General features: G+C 32.5%; 5 protein-coding genes across 5 annotated transcripts in view; 2 read left to right on the top strand and 3 right to left on the bottom strand.

Moving 5' to 3' along the window:
* Nucleotides 1-3,317: 3,317 nt before the first annotated feature.
* Nucleotides 3,318-4,318, bottom strand: LOC108560466 (neuronal acetylcholine receptor subunit non-alpha-3-like; the record flags this gene model as incomplete). The annotated part of the gene is made up of 4 exons (XM_017918022.1): nucleotides 4,157-4,318; nucleotides 3,815-4,076; nucleotides 3,620-3,754; nucleotides 3,318-3,565 (listed from the first exon to the last, which is right to left on the bottom strand). Coding segments are annotated over exons 1-4 (807 nt in total), but the record flags the coding sequence as incomplete, so codon positions are not given.
* A 91-nt stretch (nucleotides 4,319-4,409) lies between these two features.
* Nucleotides 4,410-5,453, bottom strand: LOC108560468 (peroxisomal membrane protein 11B). The gene is made up of 3 exons (XM_017918024.1): nucleotides 5,378-5,453; nucleotides 5,209-5,318; nucleotides 4,410-5,151 (listed from the first exon to the last, which is right to left on the bottom strand). The coding sequence occupies exons 1-3, from the start codon at nucleotides 5,431-5,433 to the stop codon at nucleotides 4,628-4,630; spliced, it is 690 nt and encodes a 229-aa protein (XP_017773513.1). The 5' UTR covers nucleotides 5,434-5,453; the 3' UTR covers nucleotides 4,410-4,627.
* A 144-nt stretch (nucleotides 5,454-5,597) lies between these two features.
* Nucleotides 5,598-6,591, top strand: LOC108560467 (DNA-binding protein RFXANK-like). The gene is made up of 3 exons (XM_017918023.1): nucleotides 5,598-6,130; nucleotides 6,184-6,331; nucleotides 6,384-6,591. Exons 1-3 carry the CDS (start codon nucleotides 5,612-5,614, stop codon nucleotides 6,425-6,427), a joined length of 711 nt encoding a protein of 236 aa, XP_017773512.1. The 5' UTR covers nucleotides 5,598-5,611; the 3' UTR covers nucleotides 6,428-6,591.
* A 341-nt stretch (nucleotides 6,592-6,932) lies between these two features.
* LOC108560482 lies at nucleotides 6,933-9,109 on the top strand. The gene is made up of 3 exons (XM_017918047.1): nucleotides 6,933-7,127; nucleotides 7,850-8,048; nucleotides 8,536-9,109. Exons 1-3 carry the CDS (start codon nucleotides 6,975-6,977, stop codon nucleotides 8,832-8,834), a joined length of 651 nt encoding a protein of 216 aa, XP_017773536.1. The 5' UTR covers nucleotides 6,933-6,974; the 3' UTR covers nucleotides 8,835-9,109.
* A 469-nt stretch (nucleotides 9,110-9,578) lies between these two features.
* LOC108560481 (thrombospondin type-1 domain-containing protein 4-like) overlaps nucleotides 9,579-27,947 on the bottom strand; it is a 143,706-nt gene continuing 125,337 nt past the window's right edge. The window contains exons 7-12 of the mRNA XM_017918045.1: nucleotides 14,052-14,253; nucleotides 11,465-11,631; nucleotides 11,139-11,403; nucleotides 10,664-11,055; nucleotides 9,894-10,554; nucleotides 9,579-9,832 (exon numbers count right to left, since the gene is read on the bottom strand). Of these exons, the coding sequence (XP_017773534.1) occupies nucleotides 9,708-9,832; nucleotides 9,894-10,554; nucleotides 10,664-11,055; nucleotides 11,139-11,403; nucleotides 11,465-11,631; nucleotides 14,052-14,253 (1,812 nt within the window). The 3' untranslated portion in view covers nucleotides 9,579-9,707. The remainder of the gene's footprint in view (nucleotides 9,833-9,893; nucleotides 10,555-10,663; nucleotides 11,056-11,138; nucleotides 11,404-11,464; nucleotides 11,632-14,051; nucleotides 14,254-27,947) is intronic.

Raw genomic sequence — 27,947 nt, 5'->3', positions numbered from 1 at the left:
AGTACTGATTAATAATAATTTATAAACTTAACTTTTTATTTTCTATTTATTTTCGAGTATTAGTAAAATTCTACACTCATTACTGCAGTACTGATTTATCAAGTATTTTTCATTGTTTACTTCTTCATATTTTTGTTTCGTATTTACTAGTATAAATTTAACAAACTTAATCGGATCGGAAATTGAAACTTCGGTAAGAAGAACTTCTTCGTATAAATAACGATTTCTGAATATTTAACGAGTATTTGCACAAATCCGCAACTCAAACATCGACGTTAGATGGAGTTAAACGTCGGACAGTGCTTCTCGATCAACTAATAAGCAAAAGTATTAGGGAACCGATGGTTTCCTAGTTGAAATTCACCTCATGTCTGTTGACTTTCCACAAATAGAGAGCAAACGCAAAGCGAATCGAAAGTCCTTCGGAAAGCAGGGAAACTTATATTATTTGCATCCGTTTGCATCTAGAAATAAAAAAAGAAGAAAAAGAAGTAGAAGATTCGAAAAGTTTTATTTCTCACATCAAACAGAGTTTATTTTTATACAACCGTCAAACTGTGTTTTAATACCGAAACGCTATTTCCTTCTTTTTTTATATAATTATTTATTCAACGTTGATCTCGAACTTTGGAGTAAGTTTCAACACTAATTTCGAATGCTTTTCATCAACGTATTTATTTACACAGTACTAGATGTAAGTCGTCCTTTTAAAATACTTAAGAAGGATGGAAATGAAACAGTTATTCCCCTTTTATCTCGTTTATTTTTTGTTCATCCCTCTGTGATTGTAATTCTATTAGAGCCATTCTCTTTTGTATGTATAGCACTTATGTGGTCTCCTCATTTTTCATTGTACACTTTTATGAATGCAGATGCATATACGATGTTTTCCTTTTATTGTTGCGCTTCGTTCACATCAAGATTATCATACACATTTTCCTTGTTATTATTGTCCTACTGTTACTACTCACAATTACAATAGAGCGAAGATTTTATTACTTTTTTTTCATTTGGGAATAACAAATAATTACCTAAAACCTAGACACATTAGAATCATTATCACATAATTCAATCTTGTTTAACCCTTTTTGAGCGCAGTATTGTGACGTGCCCGGTCTAAACCGCTATGTAATGGCAGGTTTTGATATGTCAAGTAGTACTAGCTTCAAATCTTAATAAAAAAACATGACAGTTCTGTCTGAAAACGATTAGTAACGCCTCGCTAAGAACTAATATTCAACGACTGCGTCTCCACAATGGCCATGCATACTATTTTACAAATGTATACAAAGTTGGGCGGATATATACGTCAGTCGTCTGCAAAGGATTAATTTTATAATAAAACATATAAAATATATATATTATTTGCATAAAATCATTTTAAGAGAACATAAGAGAAAAAGAAAACATTAAAACATTAGTAATGTTTCAAGTACTAAATGTGTACCTAAGAATCAGTTATATTGATACTTTCTTGAAGATTTCAAGAGCTCAGTTCTATATGCATGCGAGTGTTATCCTGAATGTTTTCATTTGAACGCTGAATGCGGAGATGATATTTTTTTCCTGTCACCTAATTGATTTTCGCTGCGAAACCCTCAATGTTTTCATTTCTTTGTGCTGCTGATACGTCCTTTTTTTTCCTCTTCTGCTCTTTCTACTTCCATCTTCAAGCGTTGGTGTTTAATGCTTCGGCAAGAAAAACGGTTCAATCGCAAATAATGTCATTGTGTGCATAACAATACTAATTGAGAGTTATGGATCGGTCGGTCGGTATTCCTATCGAGTTAAGGAAATTAAATGCATCTTGGAGTGAAGAGAAATACAAAAAGAAAAAGGGGGAAGAAGCAAAAGAAAGGATCGTGCACACTCCTAAAGTGTGCAAAGGCAACAACAAAATAATAATGAAGAGGAAACCCTAATAACGTCGATTCGATCTGTATACTTTTATTGCGCGAGTCGTCCCAACCGTTTTCATATACTTTTTTCTTCTTTTATTCATCGAAGCTCCACGTCTCCTCAAAGGCAACAACTGTGCCCTCTTTCATGGTCGTATCGGAATCGCCGAGAATAAAGCCGCACCAAAAAAAAAATAAAATTTCGTAATATCAAATTTAAAAACGATTCAATGGCGAAACGCGAACCAGAGTATCCCTAATTCTACGAGTTATGTTTATTTGACTCCTTTCATTTATTGAGGGACTTCCTATTCAATTACGTTTTTCTCTCTTCCTCATTTCTCTATTCGTATTTTTTCTCTCTCTCTTTTCATCCGATAGCATCAAACGCGAGATAAATAAATAAATCAAAGAAGAAAATAAAATTGCCCCTGTCCCATTGTGCATGTAGAAGGAATTGCCCAATACCTGGAGTTCGCATTTAATCACTCCGCATTCCATTTATTATGTCGTTTAATGAGGAAAATACTTTCTAATATTTTTATATATATATTATTATTACTTTTCTCTCTCTGTGTGTTCTCTTTATTTCACGTTTCCTTTAACGCCCTTTGAGCAAATAATTCATTATTTTCTTTTAGTACACCTCATATAACGTTTTCAATTTAATATTTATTTCTTTATTAGCAGGACGACGCAATAACTTCAATAAGAATAAAATATATATCCGAACAAAAACAATAAATTTCAAATTATCATACGGATATTTAATTTTTCTCAAGGCGTACACTCACGAACTCTAGCGACAAGAAGAATCCGCGCAACTTTCGGTATTCGTAGAAAACTGCACGTTATTGATTTTCTCATATGACGTAACGTCTATAGAGTGCGTTAGCATTCACAAAAATTACTAAATAGCTCAGCTCAATATGTTTTAAAAATGTCTTTTTAACATTAAAAGTTAATTGCTTAATTGTAAAAAATATCTTAGCACTGTAGTATATTGAAATTTTCAGTAGCATAAATCATTTTCATGATTTTTCTAATAAATATTCTACTTTCCAATATTTCTGTGATTCTAAGATTAACTTCTCCTAATAAAAGTTCTCATTTGTTTTACATTTCGACTAATTATTGAGTATTTAAATAAAACGTGAACAAAGTCCAAAAAAAGATGATAATAGAAGACTGCTTCTGATGTAATTAGAAAATACGTACAAATCTTATTTATTATATTTTATTTAATAAAAAAAAAATCAATTAAAATTATACAAATATTAAGAATAATATGTAACTCAAAGGGTAAACTAACTTAAAGATATGATTCATGACGACATGACACCTATCGAATTTGTCGCTTTTGAATTCGCGCTGCAAACTGAAACTCGTTTTCAGAGCTGCGATTATCCCGAAACATACGTTTTTCAGCACGAACTTGCTGAGAACGTTGACAGAGTTACCGTTCAGCAAACTGGTCACGTTGTATAGCAAGAAAATAAAATAGAGCAAGATGAATGCGCTCATTCCTCTTTGCACGATTTTATTGTTGATCCACAATGTAGAGTATAGCATGACCATTGCGCTCAGACAAGGTATCACTATGAACATAATGTAGTTCTCACGATTTCGTCGCAGGAGGAAGGTAATTTCGACTGTGGAGAAGTTGCCTGTAATATATTGATTACATCTTGTATTACTTTGAGGACGTAAATTGTTTTTACCTGATTCTCTCAAAACTGTTAAAGATGAACCGGTTATGTTGAGCAGCGAAAATTGGTTTAAATAGAAATCTTTCTCATCGTATCGCACGAAATCGTCGCTCAGATTCAATCGGACTTCTTCCTCCAAAAATCGGTCTGAAAACTCAAAGATTTCTTTAAAGGGTAAAGTTTTCATTATAAGTATTATTAATATACATGAACCAAATGATATGTTGCATTTGGGAGTGTCGAAGGGAATGGTATCTTCGTTCGTTCTGCAGAAGCTGGTGATCATCATCTTTTGACTTAAAAGAACCAATCCATCTTCACCGTAAACCCTCCAGAACATCGCGTCTTCATCATCTTCGCAGCACTTCTGTTGGCCGCTCAGACTTGTGATCTTCGGCTTCCAAATCTTGCTCTTCAGCGAGTTAACATAGGTGTATTGATTCGCTCCTAATCTCGTATCGAACCAATACTGATTCAATATAAAAGTTAGCTGAAACATCTTGACACAAGCAAATACTTTGGTTAAATATTCTTAAATTCTGTATTTACCATGGATGGTGCATCGAGCATTCTAAAAGATTCCACGTTAATCGACACATTTACAGCTGTTTGTTCGAAATTTGCAGGACGACTCATCTCTGATTTTAAATTGGGGTTGTATAGAAGAGCGTAATTCATCAACGCGAAACAATCTTTACCGTTCGGACGCATTCTGTCTAACTGCTGTTACCGAAATTAATGATCCAACCACATTGTTCATAATTCATAAAACATGCGTTACTAATCTTAATTGAAATTACAGTTTCATTTTTAAACATTTATTGAATTCTAACAAGTAATACAAACAATATAAAATCCAATTCCATTCAGCATGAAAACACTTATACAACAACCTTCATTTATGTACATATAAATTGATTAAAACATATAAATAGTAAAATAAAGAACAATTTGATTTGAACGTACGCTATCACAACACCAGTTTTATAAAAGTCCATCACCAAACTATTGAGAGGAAATTTAATTTAATTTCGCTCTTGGATCAATAAGTACGATTAATCCTGCCAAGGATGAGACAACTCCGAGCCATCCCACCGTTCCAGGTGATAATTTCACGTGTCCCAATGCATTCAAAGGGATGAAGAAGTCGCAACCATTCTTGACAGTGTCAACGACGAGACCACGATTCTCCTGCAAGCATTTCACGCTTTTCGAGCAAATCTGCCCAACGTCCGAAGCTCCCTTCAAACCCTGCTTCGGCAAAATGCGGCTCCTGTTATTCGATAAAACCGTGCAGATCTGCATGAAATCCACAATCAGATTGAAGGCTATGGAATATAGCCAGTACTGATTTGAACGTCGGCTCCATTTGTCCGTGTCGACTTTACAAACATCGGCCCTTCCCAGCCATAGCATGTGATCAGCAAATAAGAAAAAAGATGAGTACACTTTGCTTATGATGGATACAGAATGCTTGGCAGTAGCTTTATGGTTTTGATGTATGGCTGTGTATAGAGTATCAGCAAAGCGACCAAATCTCAACACTGGAAATAAGAAAAATTATTAGATGGTTACTTTATTATTTTGGTTATTTGACTTACATTTGCGGAAGGTGCTCAATTGAAATTCTATGTTTTTAATGCTATCCACCCCAGTTTTGTTCCTGGTCTTCAAGGAGTGCCATATTATTCGGCTAAGATATTGCAACAATCTGAAAGGAAATATATAATTGAAGAGTGATTATCATTTAATTGGATGTTAATATTTTACCTTGCAAGTTTGTCTCTACCGGCTGTCTGCGAATTCAGTTTCACTAGGGTCTCCATTCTCGTCTCGTTAGCGTGCACTGATCGCTATCCTTTTTTAAACTTAATTGATTCATTTGATTATTACCGTACAAAGGTTACATTGTTTACTGTTTCGATTTATTGTCATCAGGAATTTGAGGTTAGACAATATCAGCTGATCCCGACCATATCAACGTAGACTACTGTAGTAGCAGATATGGAATTCAACGATTCCAGCGACGAGAAAGACGTGAAACCTATAATAAACGATTCATTGGGTGCTGTCGGATTTCCTGAGTTGAACAGCACTGCGAAGAAGTGGTCCCCAGGTTCGTGGCAAGATGCTACCCGCAAGAGTGCATTTCAACCCTACAAGCAGAAGCAGGCAACTGTACTCACAAACCTACAGAGGGGCAACACTCAGGCAGCCACCCCTATCCCACAGCCAACTGACATCAATTTCCACACCAGAGCTGGCCAGGGTGAAATCACAGAGCTGGACATCAAACAGGAGTTGTGTGTTGACACTTGCGATGAGAATGGTCTGACTGCACTGCATTGGGCTTCCAATTATGGACAAATCAATGCTGTGAAATTGTTAATCGAGCATAAGGCTGATGTCAACAGAGTTGGCACAGAGGGTGAAGCTCCTCTCCTTCTTGCAGCAAACGGTGGACACCATGAAGTAGTCAAACACTTGTTGACCAAAGGAGCCAATGTCAATCATGTTGATGATGTTAGTAGCAGTGTTTAATTGAATTACTTCAATCTATTTCATAACTATTTCAGGTGGGAAATTCAGCGTTAATGTACGCCGCCAGTGGAAACCATCCACATTCTTGCAATGAACTTCTCATACATGGAGCAAATCTCAATATAGTTAACCATTCTAATGAGACAGCATTTAGTCTGTCTGTAGATTATGGTAGTAAATTAGGTGACAATATGCAGACTACTAAAATATTATCATACTAATCTTATTATTTCAGCTCAAGCTGTAATGGAGAACTTCATATTAGATTTATTAAAATAAATCGAATTTCGGCTAATCGATTCTAAAAGATTGAAAACTTATGGAAACGAAGCAAAGTTGCAATATAGTACAAATTGTAAACTGAAGAAGAACAGACGCAAAGAACACTAATTTATTCGAATCAGAATAGATTGTTGTTAAATATTTTTATAATAATTTTGATTACTACAAAACACTTTAATAATGTTATATAATTAAGATTTATAAGTATAATTTTTTTATACAAAATTAACACAATCATATTGTTTATGATTAATAATTATATTTGTAATAATTATTATTGAGAATTAAAGTAGATATGAATCACCTATAATATTTGTTTTTATTGACTAATTAGCGGAATGAATGTATTCATTCATTTACAGGAAATTAATAGATGTGTATACTAAACTGATCATCCATATCTTTGGCTTACGAAATCTTATCAGCGCTTGATAACAATAGTAACAATCCTTTTGTCATTTTGCGTGCAGGTATAATTTTACGTTCGCAACGCGCTTCCGTTACGCGTTTTTCATTTTCAGGTAATTAAAAGAAAGAGTGAAATATGCAAGAAGCTGGATATCTGAAGTGTATTAGAGCTGTGGTGAATACGTTCCTTCATCAATTGATTGCCGTCATCGCTGTCTACAATATTTGGACTCCTTTACTCAATTCCTCAAGTTTATTGTCATGGCACGTTATTCTTTGCTCTCTAGGGGTAATTATTATATTTTTAAATTATATTAATATTATTATATTTTCGGTAGTTTTACTTGTTTCATTTAAATGTTTTAATTGTTTTTCTTAAATCAGTTTTGACAATTACTTAATTAATTATCTTTATATCTAAAAACAAGTAATAAATTGATTGCTCACAATAAAAACAAATAGCAATCAATCCACCTCCTTTTATTACTATATATATCTACTTGAATTGAAACTAACTTGAAAATATCAATATTAAACACTATTCCAAAGCATAAAACTTGAAGAAATACTGCTTTTTAATTAAAATTGTAAGCAATTCTTGAAGCTACAATGTTGTTTGATATTTTAAATGATAGTTAATGTATTAATTTATTTTTACTTTATCTTGTTTTAATGTACATAAACTGAATTAATTTTAAAGTCATCACTTAACTTTTCTTTAGTTTTCAAGAAATGTCTATACATTTTACCAATAAACATTTAAATTATTGAAAATTTTATTTAAAACAAAAAATATTAATTAACTTCAAAAGAACGTCACTAAAAAATCAATTGTTTGCATTGCTTCCTTAAATTATAATTTAATTAGGGTTTTATCGTGATAAAAATATGATACATTTATTTTATGTATTATCGGATATTATTAAAATCAAGATCAAGTGGGTGTTAATTAACGATTAAAACAAACGTAAAAATAACAAATGAGTGAGTAACGTTGATTATTGTTTATAGCTGTTCCCGTTGATGGCAGAAGGCATGATTCTCTTTCATAAGGATAACGTCTACAATACAGGATTGAGTGAAGAGGGCATCAAGAGAAATCACGTGATCGTTATGGTCGTATCGGTGGTCTTCATTTGCGGTGGCGTCGGCATCGAAATCGCGCGTCGCGGCGCCGAAGAACATTTCGTCTCGGCCCACGCGATTGTAGGTAAATATCACTCCAATTACTCATCTCCCAAAAATCGGTGTTATCACTTAATTCGCTAATCTTATCAAAGATTGTTTTTTTACGTTACATCATCATGATTCGTCATAATATTTATATATAAATGCACAATCTCGGATAATAATTGTATTTTAATTTAATTATATTGAACTTATTACTAATACCACAAAAAATTAGAAACTAATTAAGTCTAATAAGGAAATTAATGAAAAAAAAAGAAGATAAAATAGTCCATTTTTTACGTTAAGGAAATAATTTAGTTATTGTTAAATTAGAGAATCAATAGTATATTTTAAGACTTATAAGAAACATAATTTTAATACATAACAATTTTCTTTCAAATTCATCAGTGAACAAATTTATTATTCCTGCATTATTTCTATGGTAACAAAAAATAAATTGATGTTATAGTCATCAATTTTTTTTGCGTTTTTTTTTCGATTATGAAGAAATTGTAATGATGTTTCAGGATTACTGTGCTTGATAATACTTCTTCTGGCAACGATAAGCGGAGCGGTTACCAGTATTATTCAAGCCCTAAAGACCGACTACAGACCAATTGCGCTGTTGATTCACAATATCCTGGGTATCCTCAGCTACATCTTCACCGTGGCCAGTCTCTGCACCGGCTACTTCAACACTCCATTCTTCTTCCAATCGGAGGAGTCCAAGATCGGAGCGACGGTCGTCTCCGTGGTGATCTGTCTGTGGTCTCTCGTGTACTCATTCATCTCAATCACCAATCAAATAAAACAAATGATTAAGTAGTGGGCACTACCATCCAATCTATTATTTATTATTAATATTATTATATATATATATTTATGTATATTTATATGTATGACATTTCTAATAAATACATACAGCTTATGATATAATACTCGATTTCATTAAAGCTAAACTTACATAGTTTAAAACCTAAATCGTGAATATAAATACTATACATGTTCCTTTTTTTCGTTTATTTTGCCTCTCTCTCTCTCTGTCTCTTGATTTATTTCATCTCTCTGAAGGTTTATTAGAGTTAGAAGTACATATTTTTTATAAAGTAAATAATGAGAATGAAGAGCGTTTATTATTATAATATTCGTATTCAGTACCAATCAGAAGTTAACATATCAATTTTATATAATATTTTATTAATTTTCTTCTTATTTTGCTTATTTTTTTGATACGGAAATTATTATTAAATTTATCTAAACTTAATGAAGTTTTTGCTATCATTTGATTGAAATATAATGTTTTTTTCATGACAGTTTCTCCACTTTTGATTGATACCGAGTTTATATGTTTTTTTACTTAGCATATATCATTGACACCAACTACGATTTTTTTAATTATTAATTTACAGGTGCATAAATAATGGCAAGTGTTTTTTTTTTGCACGACGTGATAGAGGCGTCGATCTGAAGCGGTGTGTTAGTGTTTTTCGGACATTCCGTGCTTTTCAGAAGGAAATCACAAATGCAACTAACGAAGAGGGGAAAGGGTTGTAAGGAGGTGTTGCATTACTTTTTTTTTTGGCGATGAAGAATATTGGGGTAAGGGGAAGGGTTACAGTCAGTTCGCTTTCATTTCATTTGACTACTCATTCAATCACAGTCTAACTATCTATCTACGCGTCGATCGGTGGTCTTTCTTCTATTCGATCAGATCCTGGTTCGATCGTTTGCAGGACACGCAGCAATGCGTGGTGTAGTACCCGTACTGGCAGAGGCGCGCTTGCACTGCAAGGTGGCAGTTGGATATCTTGTCAACGCAATTACCTTTAAATAAAGAAAAAGAAAGTATTGATGTGATAAAGATAATGGTTGTAGTTGGTCTTACGGTCGATCGGTTCGTCGTGAGAAGGCTTCAACTTGGATTCCTCGGCTTTGGGGCAGCTGCAAGACCTCTTGATCAAAGGCATGTGCTCTGGTTGACACCTGGTAGAATGTTGTCCGTCTCCGGTGAGGCACTTCACCTCCCTCCTTTGGACGCCGTTTGGGCAGTGCTCGCATCCTCCCCATTCACCTGAGAACCACAAGGGTTCGCACTTCCCGGAGCACGACCTCTCCGCTTCAGGTTTCTGACCTGCGGGACACGTCATATCCACGGTGATGCGAGCATGACCACGGAGTTTCACCACGCAGAACACGTCGCGTTTTTGCTTTGCTTCGCCGCTACAAGAATTGGAGCAGCTTTCCCAAGGTCCTGTGAACCATTGTCCTCCACATTCCTTCTCGCTGGAGCAGCCGCGCGTCACCTCCGGCTTAGACTCCTCGCAGACGCTCTTCGAGCAAATGGCGAAACGCGACTGCACCCCAGTGCCGCAATGCTCCGAACACTGCGACCACTCGGATAGAAGCCAAGAAGACGTCTCACCGGAAGATGAACATAAACCATTCTCGCAATATTCGGCCTTGGCGGGTCTATCTCCAGGATGACAATTACCTGATGGACAGGAGACGCTGCGAGTTCTGGTGCCAGTGCCGCAGGACATGGAGCACTATGAAGGAAACATAATATTAATTTCTTGTTAATTCAATCACGGTATTAAATTAACTACAATAATAATAATAGTTTTTTAAAAACTAAAATTTGTATGACGACGATACCTGTGTCCATTGGCCAGTGATCCAGGTTCCGTAACTCTTGGTCTTAGAGTGTCGATCGTCGGGGTAGAGGTCGTTTTCGCTTGTCGAATCGCAAGGCTGAAGATTGCAACTTTGACTGGAGGCGGTGGGCTTAGGCTGAGGGCAGGAAGCGTCGTTCTGCACGGAGGTTCGACCCGTATTCAGCTCGGAGATGCACTGCACGACGTACTCTTGGAGGCCTTCCCCACATGATCCGGTGCAAGGGCCCCAATGACCGCCCCATCTCGGTGGACAATCTTTAGTATTGCATCGGATCGGATGAGGTGTAGGTTTCTCCACGTGCATACACCTCCTATCCATCACAGGAGTCTGGTTGTGCTCTCTAACGCACGTCAACACAGTCTGCTGGAAACCTTCACAACAAACAAACAACCATTAAACATTCTGCAGAAGCACACATACACAATTACGCTCAAATTGAAATCAAAGCAATTACCTCCTCCACATGTTTTGGAACAAGCCGATACTCCGGTGATCTTCCAGGTGAACTTCCTCCGAAGACGCTGCCTCCTATGAGGATGCACCGGCTTCGCTTCATCCCTTTGACTAAGAGAATTGGGACTATCTAAACGACGAGTCTCAACTACCCCAATATCACTAGTCGCCGGTCTGTGTGAGGTACTCCTTTCCGATCCAAGTTGATTTTCCACCGGTAAAGAATATCCATACTTAATGCCAGGATTCGGTTGTTGATAGAACACCTATATTAGAAACACACGTCCAAGAAGTTTAAATCGTATATTCTTCAGTGATAAATATTACCATGATATCGATGGCATTCTGAAGAGGCCCTCCTGAGCTGATTGTTTCCAACGATGCACCATCCTGCTTTCTATACGTTAATTGAGCGCCAGCACCTTCCACTATTCTGCTATTACTGAACTGCCAATCTCCGTTCAAAAAGTATGATCCATTCGAATTCTTCAATGCTGTAATTAAAATAAATAATTCAAAAGGAATATCTAAAATGTAATATTAGAGAATCTTAACAAATTTTGAATAATGTATGAAAATTGGGTTGCCTAGATCGATATTGAACAAACTAACGAATAAGTAACAAGAAAATTAGAAATAAGTACATTTCTATTCTAATTAATTTAAATTTGTAATATTTTTTCAACATTAAGTACCTATAAAAGTATGTAAATTATCATCGTCAAGCATTGTTAAGATAATCTTGGAATTTACGTAATATACGAATATAATTGTCAATTTGTATCTGATTTCAAGCAAGATTCAAGAATGCCGTATTCATATATGTCCGTCGCCTTGGAGACAGCATTAAGAAGAAGCTAATAATCGTAAAGCTGCAACAGCGAATACGGAATGTGGGAATAAAGTATTCTAGAAATGAAGCGATTAATTTGAAGTACGCAGAATGTATTTGAATGTGAATGCGACAATGGTAATAATAATAAAGTTAAATGCGTTCCCGCATCGAGGATCATGGAAAGAAAAAGAAGCTAATTGAATCTTGTAGGTTGTTGATGGAGGCACTTTTGGTAGAAGAGCCCACGCTGCAAACAACAATGCGAATTTGCCAGAATTATCGATCGATGGGATATTTGATTGATTGAACACTATCACAGATTCACTTTCCATGTACCTACTCGTATCCAGCAACAGATACATCTTAATTTCTAACGACATATTGTTTCACGCCGAAATTGAGGAGGTAACATTCTACAAATGGCGATTGCGAAATCCTGCTTGCATCTGCAGGAAGGAAATCGCAGTGAAATGTTTTACACGTATGCACATTTGCATTTCGCAGTTGGAGAGCTGCATTTGCTGCAAATATCAAACGCCACAATTAGTATAATTAATCGCTGCTCCGAGCGACGTTTGAGTGGAAACTTATTGGAAAACGCACGTTTTCCGAATCGATTTTCGTCATTCGGAGATACACTTGGAATTGCCAGACGCTAATTTCAGTATTTATAACTCAAACGTAATTTTCGGTTCTTCTGCTATTCATATCCTCTCCAAGCACAAAATTACTAAATTTAAATCTGCCGCAGAATTCTATAGCAAAATACACTTTTTGAACGATTCAACTGAAAGTATCAAAGTACAGAGTAATTTTATATAAAAAAAGGTTTATTAAAACCTTTCCTCGAAAGATCTAAGCAAACATAGATAAAGTATAAATGAAAAAAAAAGAAAGTCCAAGTGGCGTACCTGGAATGCTTGGAATCCTGTATAAATATTATTCTTGCGTTTCATATCAATGTTTTATAAAGAAGAAATAACAAAACTTTCAAGCAAATATTTTGATTGAAATTAATCTATTCTGAATAATTATTATTTAAAGCAATTTGTTTATTGTTTCAGGAAACTTAAAAAACAATCAATGTTTATATCCTAAAATTATTGGATTTAGTGTTACCTATTACAAAAAAAAAAACTAATTTGATAGAAAATTTAATTATATGTACATTGGGTTGTCTAAGTGTATTATCAACGCACGTTTAGTAGATAGTTGCAATGATTAATTTTTCATTAATAATTAATAATGTTGGTATAATTATATCAGAAAAGAATCGCCCTATTCCGATGCAATTTACTTTTGAAATCAATTTGACAGTTAAAGTGTTTAATCGATAAAAATCTACATATTTATGTTTATTAATACGATATTTTGTATAGTTATTAATTGATCAGACAAAATCGAACTTATTTTGTTGAATTATTGTCCTATTACAACCCATAGTTTAATGACAAAGGTATTTTGCCAAATCAATAAAAATTGAAGATGATTAAACTTGTATTTGTAGATCAATTATTGTGTAAATTATAGATGTTGCTTCTTTTTAATAATTGTAATATGAATATTTAAAAATGAAAAGGAATTAAATAATATTTATAAAAAAAACGTAATTAAATTATAGAAAAATAATAAATTATTAAAAAAAGTAACTAAAGACATGCAAATAAATTAATTTGGTCGCCTGTAGAATACGAAAGTAATTATTTTGATAATTAAATATACAGAACAAATTCATTACATTGCGGAGGATGATACGTAGCGAAAGGTTCGTTTTCAGTTTAAGTTAATTGAAAAGAAACGAATTAGAATGATTGTTTGAACTTGTATAATAAATTTGATTAGTCTTGGTATAGATGTCGCCTCTTTACATTTCTAACAATTGAAGTACGAATGAAGTTGTATGTTATCTGAAGAGGAATTTCTCCATGTAAAAGGATGTTTTAGGAATTGGGTTTTCGATGAGTTATGGGCGCCTTGCGATGTTTAAATCATAATGGCGTAATCGTTGGTAGAGCCGTGAGGGTAAGAAGCAAGGGTCATGAATAAAACGGTTTGCAAATAAATGAATAATGTACATACCCAGTATGTTTTTGGTGTGTTTGAGTTGCTGTATAAGTATCCTGCAGGCTCCTTTGGGGACCTGCGCCACCAAAGAATACCCTGCGGGAAGATCGGGTCTGGTGTAGAGACCGGAGATACTGCGGCAGTTGTCCTTCACGCAGGACGTGCACTCTTCTGGACCATCCTCGACGGCCCCGATCACTCCATTCGCGCCCACACTCTGCAACAGAAAGAATACATCATCTTCATCATCATGAAATTTCCATCACATATCATTACTTTGAATGTGAGAATCAGTAATTTTCGGGGGAACGAAATAATCGGTCTGCGTTTAGAGTTTATTACAAGTCGGTTATTTAATAAATAGCTACAGTGTGAGACACCAATCAATCACGTTTTTGTTTTATTCAACAAGAAAAAAACTGATATTAAGACATTAATTTCGCCGAATAATGCGAAGGCCTCAGGTCACAAATTCAATGTACTTTATAAAGCCGGTCGATGTTATCATCCAAACTAAATATCTATTAAATTGGTTCCAGGAAAATTGTTCGAAAACAATTTGTTCGAGAAATTTTTGATCGATTTACTATAATCTTAAATTCCTTTTCGAACAATTTTTTTTCAAATAACAACAATTTTAATGTCTTTCATTTAACTATGCTTAATTCCTCAGAATACATAAGAATTCTTCACCATGTGAGGAATACAAATTTACATTGAAATGAAAGTAAGGAGGATTTTCCATAAGCGGACAAACAAACAAACAAACATCGTTGATCTATCGCAGCTTTAAACTGCTTTTATCCGTAATCTTTGATTTATATATGAAAGAGTGGATTAATAAATAATCTCCCGAATCCAATAAACAATTAATTAAAGCAGAGAATAAACAATTAATTAAATCGTGATCCTTCTTAAGCTGCAACGTAATGTGCAGTTTATTTTAAGGACATTTCGAGCAATCTGCTCCTATTTCTTCATCGGAGCCAATTAATTAATTCAAATGGACGAGCGACAAGTTTACTTTTTTTTTTTATTCTTGTAGCCTTTCGGTCCTATTTTAACACTGTTCGAGATGTGATAGAGAAAGAGAGTAGAGCCATTATCTAGATTCTCAAAGCGATAGAACGGTCTTTAGGAATGTCTAAGTGTTGTGGCTTTTCGGGAGGCCAAAATCCGATCGGTATAAATGGGCCAATTTAAAATCGATAATAACATATAAATCAGATCCATTCGTATGCAGGCGGCGGCAGCAACTCCTTGAGCAACTCCGTGTGGTCGCCTCTAATCGACACCATTGATCCTTCATAATTTTGTTAATGGAATTGGTCTATTTACAGCATCCCATAGCCGATTTCTCCGCTCGGAATCCGTTGATTTTATGGCGCTACCAATTGACGCGAATCCGTGTCAAATTTGTTTCTGTTTTGTCAGTGTGCTTTGTTCACTGAATAGTGAACAAATGCAATCGCAGTTTCCGGAGCATCGATTTGCATATGATACATGCACATCATCAATCGGATTCTCTTTGTGGTAACAAATGGATTCATTCTGATGAAACATCAAACATCAATAATATACAACGTTTTTCAACTACAAAATTTCTACTGTTGCAAGTTTTCACGAATGAAATAAACTTCATAAACAAAAATATGAATTCAAAGCTTTTTACTTCTATATTTCTATAATATTAATAAAATTCCCATTTTTTTTAAAACTATAAAATTGATTTAAAATAAGCTGGCAACATTTCAGGTATAAACTTTTAAAGGGTAGTACAAATTAGGCAGTTTTATTACGTTGAAATGTTAGAGACAAAATTTATTGGATCTTCTAGAATTATCGATCTTAGTATTAAACTTATAATTCTAGTTCACAGCTTTATTCTCCGCAGAAATATGATATAAATCTTCGTCGACAGTTTCAATATTTGAACGAGTTATTCCAGCGAAAGCCATTTCCTAACTTTCCGATAATAAGTGAGACGCAAACTTGATTCTGTTGACATTATTAAACTGCTTTTTTCTTTCATCTATGTGACATTCGTAATATAAAGTAATAATTAAATTGTCATGCATTAAACAACATTTTTCATTAAATTTTGTATGAAATCTCAAAGAAAAATAAATAATTAGTATTTTTTTCTATTAATGTAGAGCATTTTTATTTTTGACATTTATTGATTATGTGACAACTTATAAAAAGTATGGTTTTTGTCATTTGGAAAGATTGCTTGAATGAAGTAATTATTGAAAAGATAGATGGAATGAGATAATTTTATTAGGGAAAAGTAACGATAGATGGAACCAGCTGTAAATTACTATTACTAATTGTTTCGTTTATTAATTTATTTAATAAATTGGATGTAAAAATTAGTAAAGTTTGCGTTAACAAGAACAATAATAAAAAAGGCTAATGAACGAAAGTTTAAGTAACTTGAACTGTAATTATTAGTGTTAATTAATATGCATTACTTGTTGCATAAATTTACGTGATTTTGAATACAGTTTATAATTGCTAGATATGAATATTAATGACCATTCCATTAATGCTTATATTTCTTTAAATACTGTTAAATTAAGTAGATGTTACGTAAACAACCATGTAAGCAGTTTGAAGTGGCTTCCCTAGTGGCCACGGATTTTTGTCGCAATGATGCAAATATATTCGTCATAAACGCTACGTGATACAAGAGACCATGACGAATATATACGACATAACTAGTTAAGAGAAAAGTGTCTTATAATTAAGTCATACTATTGGTATTACTGTCAATAATCCAATAATGCAAAGATGTAAAAACAAGTGAAGCAAATTAAAAAAGGCCATAAGATGAATCATCATCATAGTTAGAATTGTTGAGTGAAATAGGCTAATGATAAGAAATGGACCGAAATAAGTATGTCTCCTAGATCGAGCGGTGATGTGCGGTATTCGCCGAATCTTCGTTACTCAATTTCCATCTCTAAATCTGTGTTGTTTCAAATGCGTGTTTGCATTTCTCGCTTAATGCATTTTCCTAACTTTAGAAACTTAATTAAAACACAAAAATACACGAGAACTAATTAGAAACAATTGGAAAGGGGACGGGGAAGAGAGGAGTTGAGGAGATTCGAAAGAAGCGAGCGCGCGAATTACGATGAGCGTATTTTTAACAATACGTTGACTCTAATTTTAGCCCGAAAAACGTTATAAATAGACGCCTGGTCGTTATATCCATCATCCTAATCTTGACCTCGCGCATCTCGTGTGCTTTATGAATTGAAATTACGTCAGACCTTCGCTGTTTTCATTTTTACGTTGATGCATGACTTAATAAAGAACGGAGACAGGCCAAAGTCGTTCTTAATATTACGGATGTTTATCTCCCAACAAAAAAAAAAGTGTAAAAGAAGAACGATGCGGAGGTGGTAGATGGATGAACGAAGAGTATCGGGTTTTTATTATGCAATTTCAGTTTATTTTCCTTATCGGACGTGTATTTTATCAAAGAAAGGATATAAAAGCATAACAAGAAGAAAAAAACGCCGAAGGACTTCAACTTTCCTACGACGCTTCGCATTTAATAGATTACTCCAACCAACAAAAAAAAATGAGTATTTCCTTAAAGAGTTCCGTAATTGGTTCTGTAATTAGGAAAGTTTATGAAATATAAAGAAAAATTGGTTTACATTTTAGCGTACACTTTGCATCGAAGACGTGTGCTTTATATATTCTGCAAACTTTTGCAGAACTTGTTAACTTTCTCAGTACTTAGTTTTCATATTCACTAGAAATTAATAACTAGAATCTTGACTAGTTTTCTTGTGGATGGATGTGCCAGTATTATGAACAAATTTATACTTAATATAAACTGTAATTCTTAATTATTCCATTAATTAATCTAAATATTAAAGTTAATTAACAATATTTAATCAACATTTTATATTTAATTAATGTTCATCATTTAAATCAAACAAGTAAATATTAGAGAGAAAAAATCTTTATAAGGATTGTTTTCATTATTGAAAATATATGTACAAATTATCAATGCCTTTTTTATCCATTAGGTACTGTGACCTAGGAACAACGAGTTTATTAGAGACCCACGATATTTTTCGGGCCCCTCGTTTAATTAGAATTCAAAGCAATCCTCACCTGCTTATAATGATTGTAATACTGTAAATGTAAAAATATTTAAATTCGAATTTATTTAAGCGGTGCCTAGGGCCCACAACGACCGTAATGCGATTATTTTGTTGTCATGGATTGTCCGCGTTTAGGAACATACAAGATAAATCGCAAATAACTACGGCAATGACAGATTAATATTTCGCTTCATTTATGTTTTGAGACGAAAATAGTACAGTTTTCAATAAGCATCTCTGAAATACTCAGCACTTGAGACATTATTAATTTTAAGTTATCACAGAAGAATGAAACATATTCATTTAATGTATAATTTGATTAATCGTATCTATTTAAGTGTTTTTATAAATAATACACAATTTATAATATATAAGATAAAAATATTGTAAAAGCTAGTAAAATTAACAATTTTTGTTTTGCTGAAAAAAATAATAATAACTAATTTTGTGATAGTTGTCGAAATATATATGTAAACTTAAAAGAAAATCTAATTTGCAAATATCAAAATATTTTTATACTTTGCGTGATTATTATGTCAAACTATATAAAGGGTATCCCAAAATTAACGCAAGATTTGAATTTGCCGCCATTTGTGCAGTAAAGTGTCAAATTGTTTTTTTTTGGGGTGTTTCCAACACTTTACTGCACAAATGGCGGCAAATTCAAATCTTGCGTTAATTTTGGGACACCATTTATATGTAAAATAATATGACAAGAGTGCTATATTGAATTTTACATATCGGTGATATGCATGTCTTCTAAATTTTGTGACAGCTGTCAAAATATGTATAAATTTAAAAAATATTTTTCTACCTATCTACTTGTGTATGTTTTCCAAATTTTGTGACAGCTGTTAAAATATTTAATTTGCAAAAGGAAAATCAAAAGCAAATATAAAATATACCGCCATTTTTGCAGTAAAGTGTCAAATTGTTCTTTTTTTTTGGGGGTTTCCAACACTTTACTGCACAAATGGCGGCAAATTCAAATCTTGCGTTAATTTTGGGACACCATTTATATGTAAAATAATATGACAAGAGTGCTATATTGAATTTTACATATCGGTGATATGCATGTCTTCTAAATTTTGTGACAGCTGTCAAAATATGTATAAATTTAAAAAATATTTTTCTACCTATCTACTTGTGTATGTTTTCCAAATTTTGTGACAGCTGTTAAAATATTTAATTTGCAAAAGGAAAATCAAAAGCAAATATAAAATATGCCGCCATTTGTGCAGTAAAGTGTCAAATTGTTCTTTTTTTTTTGGGGGTTTCCTACACTTTACTGCACAAATGGCGGCAAATTCAAATCTTGCGTTAGTTTTGGGACACCATTTATATGTAAAATAATATGAGAAGAGTGCTATGTTGAAATTGACATATCGGTGATATGCATGTTTCTAAATTTTGTGGCAGCTGTCAAAATATGTATAAATTTAAAATATAAAATAATAAAATATAAATATAAAAAATAAAATTAAAATATTTAATTTGAAAAAGGAAAATCAAAAGCAAATATAAAATATGCATTTATATTTTATATGGATAATATTGTTGTCAAGAGATTCTGTTTTAAACATTTCAGTTTTAAAATGTATGAAATTTTGCTGTTCTCCATAAATCGAAAATAACTACTGGTAACGTACCAAGTTTAATTTAATATTTGTTTAAGTTTCGGGATAAAAATAGTGGTTGTGTCAGTGATTTAAAACGTGTCTCTAATGTTTAAATTTAATAGCCTCCTATGTAAACATTTGCAAGCAATGTTTAAGACTTATAATTTAAGCTGTACTTATTTTTCATTTCGACTCATTTATTTAAATACATTTCTTTGATTTGATTTATAGTTGGGAAATAAGTTATGGTTGCGTTAATCGGTTGCTGGATTCAGTCTTCAATTTAACACGTCCGAAGGAAACGGCGATTACACACAAACACGTCGCTTTTATGGATCCGAAACGGATGCCAAAACGGTCGTTCTTCTAGGCAATATTTGACAGGCGGCTGTTTACAAACCGGAGGATAAAAATGAGGATGAGGAAAAAGAGATGTTGTCGCCTTGGACTTGTTGCCGGGGGACTGGTTTTAAACGTTGATCGTAAAATAAAATGCAAAGCCGAGACAGCAAATTAACTCGGACGGGAGCGTTGCGTAATTTCGATGTTTCGGTTATTACGCGCGTCAGGATAATCGTTACGTTTTCGAATGTCCGATGCTTTAATTTGCTGGAATTTATTGCCTCCGCAATTCAATACAGCTTTTGAAATCGTATCTGGAACGATCCAATAGCAGAGCCATCAAAAGCGATGAGCAAAATTACATATTTAAACTGGTCCGAATTAGATGTACATAAATCAAGACGAAGAAAAAAAGTCGTTAATTAATTGCTACCAACTGTTAATAACTGTTAAAAATGCTGTATTTGACGAGTGCTTATTATCTCGTTGAGTTATATAAATCATACAGACTCAAATGATAATCAGATGTTAAAAGGAACGACAAGAGATTTGCCTCGAAGCATCGCTTTCAAAGTCTTCTGAACTTATTATAGTGAGAGAGATCATCTTATATCAAGCACGCCTCAGCGCACTCCAAGCTATATATACTTACTAATAATGTGTGAATGCGAATTGAAAATTTTCAATCAACATTATTTCCAATTTATTTTATTCACATAATAATTGAACAGTTACAAACAAATCCTATCCAACTTGATTTAAATATTATCATTTTTGTCAGTTATATAAATAAATAGTTTATATACATTTTAGAAAAGTAAACAATAAAATAAATAATAATAATGAGTTCCGCAAGGCTCAGTACTTTTCCTTATAGTAACTTGATACGCTAATTTCTTTAGAAACAGGTCTTGTATCTCAAATATTGAATTAAATTGATTTTCGTGCATGCATTTTTTTTTATCTGAATCCACTTGCCTCTGACCTCAGTCCCACGCATCTTCGATGATCATCTCGAAACAAAGTTAAGTGCGCAATTTTTCTTGATGAAATTATAGTAATTCCGCTACAATTTTGCTGAAAAATGATCGCATTACCGCGGTAATGACTATATCGATAAATTGCTTTGCGAACGTCATGAATATTAATAATAAACGTGAAGGAATGCAATCGAATTGAAGTTTTCAGGAAATTACCGAATATGCTCTTGTTGCCTTTGGATATTGCGATTTATTTGATGAGCCTAAATCAAATTGTACAATTAGCTTAAATTTGTAGAGATTTCTAAAAGTATGTCAATCAAAGGACGATGGAAGAAGGAAAGCTGCAATTTCCAATGTAGAAATCGTCTTTGAATTGGTCTGCAGCTTATGTCGTTACTGATGCACATTTGCTCTAATTCCGAACCATTAGAAAAACATAAATAATAACAGTTTAATCGCTGCAAGTGCCACCAAGGTTGAGCAATTGGAAGACGGCGATTTTGATTATTTCAATTGAAAAGAAAACAACAACAAAAAAAAAACGAACCACTACAAGGCTTTGCCCTTAATGAAACAACATAAAAGATACATTTCAATTAAAGGAAGTTAATTAATTAAAATATAAATTAATTTAATTAAAATTGCATTTAAAAAGATGCGGAAACTGAACTGTTGTATTTACGTAAATATGATTACTTTAACATCGCAAATATTGTTCTTCTCTTCTCCATTGAAAATAACGTTGTATTTTCAGGATGGTTTTGCTGTTTGCACTGTTCGTTTCAAATTGATCCGAATGCAAATGCGTTTCGCAGCAGACCGCAAAAACAATATTTGTTGCAGCGCCTGCTGCGATATTTGCATATTCGCGTTCATAGAATTCATCCTTTCAAAATGGTTATTTTGTTAAGTCTTCCGCATCGATATTCCTCGTTCAGATCATTATTCATTTGCATTTCTAAATTAATACAGAATCAACAGATATCAATAAAAAAAAATGCATAATTATTAAAGTTTACAGCAATTATGGATCTATTTGACGTCATTTTACGCTGTCACTGTGAATTTTTTTTTATTTGAAGTATTATTATGGCAAATGACAAATTATATAAATGTCAAATAATATGTTCAAATTTACATATCAATTATTAATGTACGTCATCTACTTACGAAGATATGCATGTTTTCCTAATTTTGTGACAGCTGTCAAAATATATAAATGTCAATATAATATGATAGGAGTGCTATCTTGAAATTGACATAATGACCATTAAACTGTCAAATTATATAATTTGCTAACGTAAAATCAAAAGCAATTATAAAATATGTATTTAAACTAGTAAATTTGAAAGTATTTGGCTGCACTTTTCCCGAAATTTATTGCTCCAAGTAATTATATTTTATTAATAAATATATATTATACAAAATTAATACGGAGTTTACTTATTAACAAATGTTGGATTAGCGTTACATTATACAAGACTTCGAATAATTATGCGTGAATGCTAATTTCCAGACTAAATTAAGAGATTCGCAAATTGTAAGAAAAGCAAAGTTAAATGTAAGAAGTTGTTCCTCGTCTTGTGTTTCCTCCGTTGCAGTGCAGCGTTAATGAACTAATGAAATGCGAAATTAATCCCGAGATCCGCGCGGCGATTTACATTTGCATAAAGTTTATTAAAACAACAGCAAAAAAAGAAGAAAGAAACATTTCCTTCGACATTAAACTTTCTGTACCCAATAGAATTCGCTAATTGCTACAACGTTTTAAAATTATACTTATAAATTGTACACATTACAACAAATCCCAGATGTGAATAAAGCATCAAATAGTGTCGTCATTCATTATTTTTGCAAAAATTCACAGAAAAGTACAATGATTACAAATTATTCTCTTATTTGATGATAAATTTATATCTAGTAAAAAAAGATTTTGTATACATGTTAAAATATTAATTACTCGCATTTGAGACTAAGTTATTTATTTAGTTTATATTTAATCTTTTTCAAATTATTTATATAATAAATCACTGTTATCATATGTATATCTGATATAGCTTACCCAAACTATAGTAAATTGAGGTCCCCTAAATATTATTGCAATAGGGCCCTCAACTAGTATTAACTGAGGGTCCCCAAAGTTTCAAAATGATGTACATGGCGAAATTGTAAATTTTCTGTCATATTAGTATCATTTTTTGCAAATAGATGTCTCGTCGATAATATTTGTATTTATGGTATTGATATTTTGCAATGCAATTCATATTTATTCAATTATTCGCTGGAGGCTTGTGCGATTCGTTGCTTTTGCAATTGGCATGTGCATGGTGTAAAGTAAGTAATAATTAGTTTCATTTAGCGCTATAAACAACTAGAAATGGATTAAAGGCGCAAAAATAAATAATATCTGTATACGATATCTTTAGTTTACGATCTTCTGTGGATGAATGAGCTCACGAATAGACGTGTTCTTATAAAGAGACGTTATTTTCTTTCAGTTTTTCACTTTCATATCTCTTTGAATACATGAAAAAAAAATACGCTCATTCCTGAAAGGCACGTTCGCAGCTGTAAACTGAAAAGAAACAAAAAAAAGACTTCAGGATTTTCACGTCGCAGCGTGTATATATTTAACTGGAATATGTACCGTGCTGAGAAGGCTGCGCTCGGTTAATAAAACTTAATCAACTGTAAGTCGGTTAATATAGTTTAAAAGTGTAATGGCTGTGTCGTAAATTATACTTGGAGCTGCCTGCAGGCAACAACAGCACAGTTTTAATTTACACGCGGGAAAACTGAAATAATGCAACGATCTCAGCCCGCTCCCCCGTTTTCCGCATCCATTGCTTTGGATTACGGAAGAAAGTTCACCCGTGGTGCGCAGCTTTTAATCACGACTAATGGCAACCATAATTCATCATCATCATCATCAAACATCATTGCATAGGCTGAAATGGCAATCAGGATTCAATTAGGAAATATTGCACGGCTTTAATCACGTTTCGATTTGTTCTTGGCGCCTCCGCTTATTATGATTGGATGATTGGATTGGATGCATGCGGAGATTTATTAATATTAAAATACTTGTAATGCTGCAATAATGACTGCATACACGACAGATGCAATTATTTAAAATTTTGATAATTCTTCAAAACAACAAAACACAAAAATAAACATTCATACAGTAATTTACTATAAACTATAACTAATAAAATGAATTTCACCAGATTTATAATAAAATTTATTAGATAATAGCGACATCTTGAGCATGTGGCGAAAAGTAAACAATGTAAACTTCAATCTATCAAATATTTGGATTGTCTGATATCTCATCATATATCTTTACATTTTGTAAAATGCATGCGGCTCTTTCGATGACAAAGTGTGGCTCACAGTCAAAAAATATATTTGAAATGGAGTTCATCAACTAAAAACCTTAAGAAATCTCAAAACCACCACCAAACTATCATCAATTGTGTAACTAAGAAACTTTGTTCGTTCCCCCCTGAGGGGTTCTCAAAACATTTTATTAACGCGATATATAAAAACTGACTAATTGCTAAAAAAGAGTGCTGACCCCTGGTGTAAGCTATTCAATTCATACGTCAAAAAACTATAAACACTATTTGGAATTTCAAATGCGGTAATTTATTATAGTTTACAGGATTTATTACAGAAATAAACAAATTTTATTGTAACGCCATCTCGTGTACGAATCAAATATACATGTTTATTGATTCGGTTAACCTAGATTCAACTTTATTTGAAATTAAAATTGCAATGATTTTATTTTTCAGTAAAAACAGCTCCGTTTTATAATACAAATTGCATGCAAATGCATACAATTTTATTAGATTTATAACGCCATCTATCGTTAAATATAAATATCAAAATCGTGTACATGTTGAGTTCAAAATTCAGATCAAAATAAAAAATGTAATGCAGCAAAAACGATAAATTCCAAATATCTGAAATTGTTACATAATATTCATGGAAATAGTTAAATTTTATGTCAATTTCAGTTCAGTTTTTTTTTGTGAAACTGTTGTTTATTATTATTAAAAAAATCACAAAATAATAAAACAATTGTTTAAACTTATCTTTATTGAACTTTATATATATATAATATAATAATATATATAATATATTTTTAAAATAAAGTAAATACAAAATAATTGTTCAAACCATTATTTTATGGAATTTATTACGTCCTTATTATATAGACTTTAGACTTTTTTTCAGACTTAATAGACTTTTATTATGTTGCTTAAATACAGATTATAGTAGTAGTTATAAGAGGGTGGCGTACTCCTTATTATATAATATTATTGTATGTAACATACTAGTGCATGACGTAACAAATATTTTTAATGGATATTAACGCCATCTACTGTATTAGTGAAAAGTAAATTTTGAAAAAAATTATTAAAATTATTAAAATAAAATGTTTTTTAACAAATTAAGTCGGACTATCATTAAGAATAAATCACAATTGTTACTAAAGAAACTTGTACAGATATGTACAATATTTTTTAACCTTAGAAAATAATTCGTTTTTGTCGCCATCTAGTTTAACAGCGAAAACTAAAAACAAGACAATTCTGTCAATTACAATTAGTGGTCGTTTGTATCATAAAATATGATATAAAAAGTGACGAATCTCACCAATAGTACGCTGCATTGAAATCACTTTCATAGAAATACCTTGGAACCTAAACATTTAGTATTGAAATGTGTGGGATAATAATGTTTCACTATTAATTATTTGATGCTGCTGGAGATGTGATGAATATTTTTTGTAAAAAAATAATAGAAATAATAGAAGATAGACAATAGATAAAAAAGTGAATTTATGTAGCGGTGTTCGCGGATTTACGGTGACAATGGGGCATAAATCGATTTTATAAATAAGGTTAAATGCGATCTTAACAGAGCGATGGAGTCAACCTGCAGAAGGACTTGGATAAATCGATCAACTTTGCGTGGGAATAAATATATTTATAAAAGTACTAAAGTCAAGAAGTATACTATACATTCTTTTCACTCTCATTCATTCTCTCACGTTATATATGAATGTGAACACAATTGTCGATTAATCATTCCACATTCGAATTGAATTGCTGCCAAAGTAACCAACTTTTCTGGATGGATCCGAATGTGGGTTAATTGAAGTTATCGCTGATATTATTCGTGGAATAATAATAATAAACTATCGGTGTAGTGGCAATATCATTTCGATTCGGAAATAGTTGAAAAACAATCTGCGCGTATTGATTTATTTGTTAATGCACTTTGCCGATTCTAAATTTAAATGCTGACCCGATTTTTATATCCGCCCGAAACGAACTCGAAACTACACCTCTCCTCTCCACACCGACATTAGCCATCTGCATTATTCCGAGCGGAACAAACACACATTTCGACATGAAATTATAGTTTTTTTTTGCCGATTCAAAACAGATTAGTTTTATCATCAAATAATTGGATTGTGTTAGAGTCAAGTGAATTTCTTTTTGTAAAATTGATTGTGTCTATGCCTCCGATAACTGATCACTAATTAATCATTAATTTAATGGGCGTTAATTAATTCCATGACAAACGTCATTAATATATTTCTGTTTATAGCATAATATGTTGCATTAATTATTAAATAAATTCACAATTTCTTCATTTTGTTAATCAATTATTTAAATCACCGTTGGAAGTAATAAAAATACTTTTATTTGTGAATCAGTCAACCATAGTATTAGTTTATACTGAGAAGTACTTTTACTTCAGTTTCTCAGAAAGAACGTTTCGTTTAGATACATTGTATAAAACAAGTAAATCTTGATTAGCGTCCCACGTTGGTCACCAATTAATTTTATTTAATAATTGCTAAAAGTAAATAAACCATACTCGTCTTATTCATTTCTTTTTCACAAATATCTTATACACATTTTAATTTTATTATATAATTACTTAACTTACAAACTAACTTAAATTATCATAGTTAGATTAATATATTTCAAAGTTTGTTTACAGTATATTTTCGATAAAAAAGATTGAGATAAACTAAGTTTTAAGTTTAGAATAATATACTTCTTAAATATACAAATGTAATTTATATATTTTTAAACTTTGCTAACTGCATTTTTGTATTGTTTTCAACTCCATTTTGCAGGTGCTCGAAGTTGATAAAGGAAAATCGATGAAATGCAATCTAACTCGCAGTGTTCTCTCCTTTCACAAATTTAGCGCACACACACATATTCCGTTTTCCTGAAATAATCCAAGAGCAATTGAAACTTGAAACATGAAACGTTCCTGGCGATAAAAATTTCCTTTTCGTCAAAAACACATAGGTTTTTTAAAAAACATTAAATACAAAACAAAATCGTCTCGATTCGAAAACTTAATGCATCGATGAATAATGAATTCCATCGAAAACATTGCGTAACCTTTGTTACATAATAATTTGCGTAAAAGCAAACATCTTTAAACAAACAATACAAAAGTTATGAAATTTTTGATTTATTAGGGAAATTCGAAATTTAAATGATCCAGCTATCTTAGAAATCCCTTAGACTCATAGAAATACCTTAGAAATCTTATAGAAACCACTATATAAATTCTATATAAATTTAGAAATTCCTTAGTATTTTTATGTCGTATAACTTCACAATCTGTTCATCAATGTGAACATTTAGTAAATTTAAGATCGCGGTTGACATCAATTGGATAATTTTTCCTGGTGGATAGTTACCATTATGATGAACTTCAGTAGTATATTGATGCTCCTTAACACTGTCATTGGGCTCACAAAGAGCCTGGCTTGACCAGGATTCGAACCGGCGCCCA

Source organism: Nicrophorus vespilloides, unplaced genomic scaffold (assembly GCF_001412225.1).
Source record: "Nicrophorus vespilloides isolate i.1.1-1 unplaced genomic scaffold, Nicve_v1.0, whole genome shotgun sequence".
Classification (NCBI taxonomy): domain Eukaryota; kingdom Metazoa; phylum Arthropoda; class Insecta; order Coleoptera; family Silphidae; genus Nicrophorus; species Nicrophorus vespilloides.
Note: the sequence above shows the minus strand (reverse complement) of the source record. Positions and strands in the feature narration are given on the sequence as shown.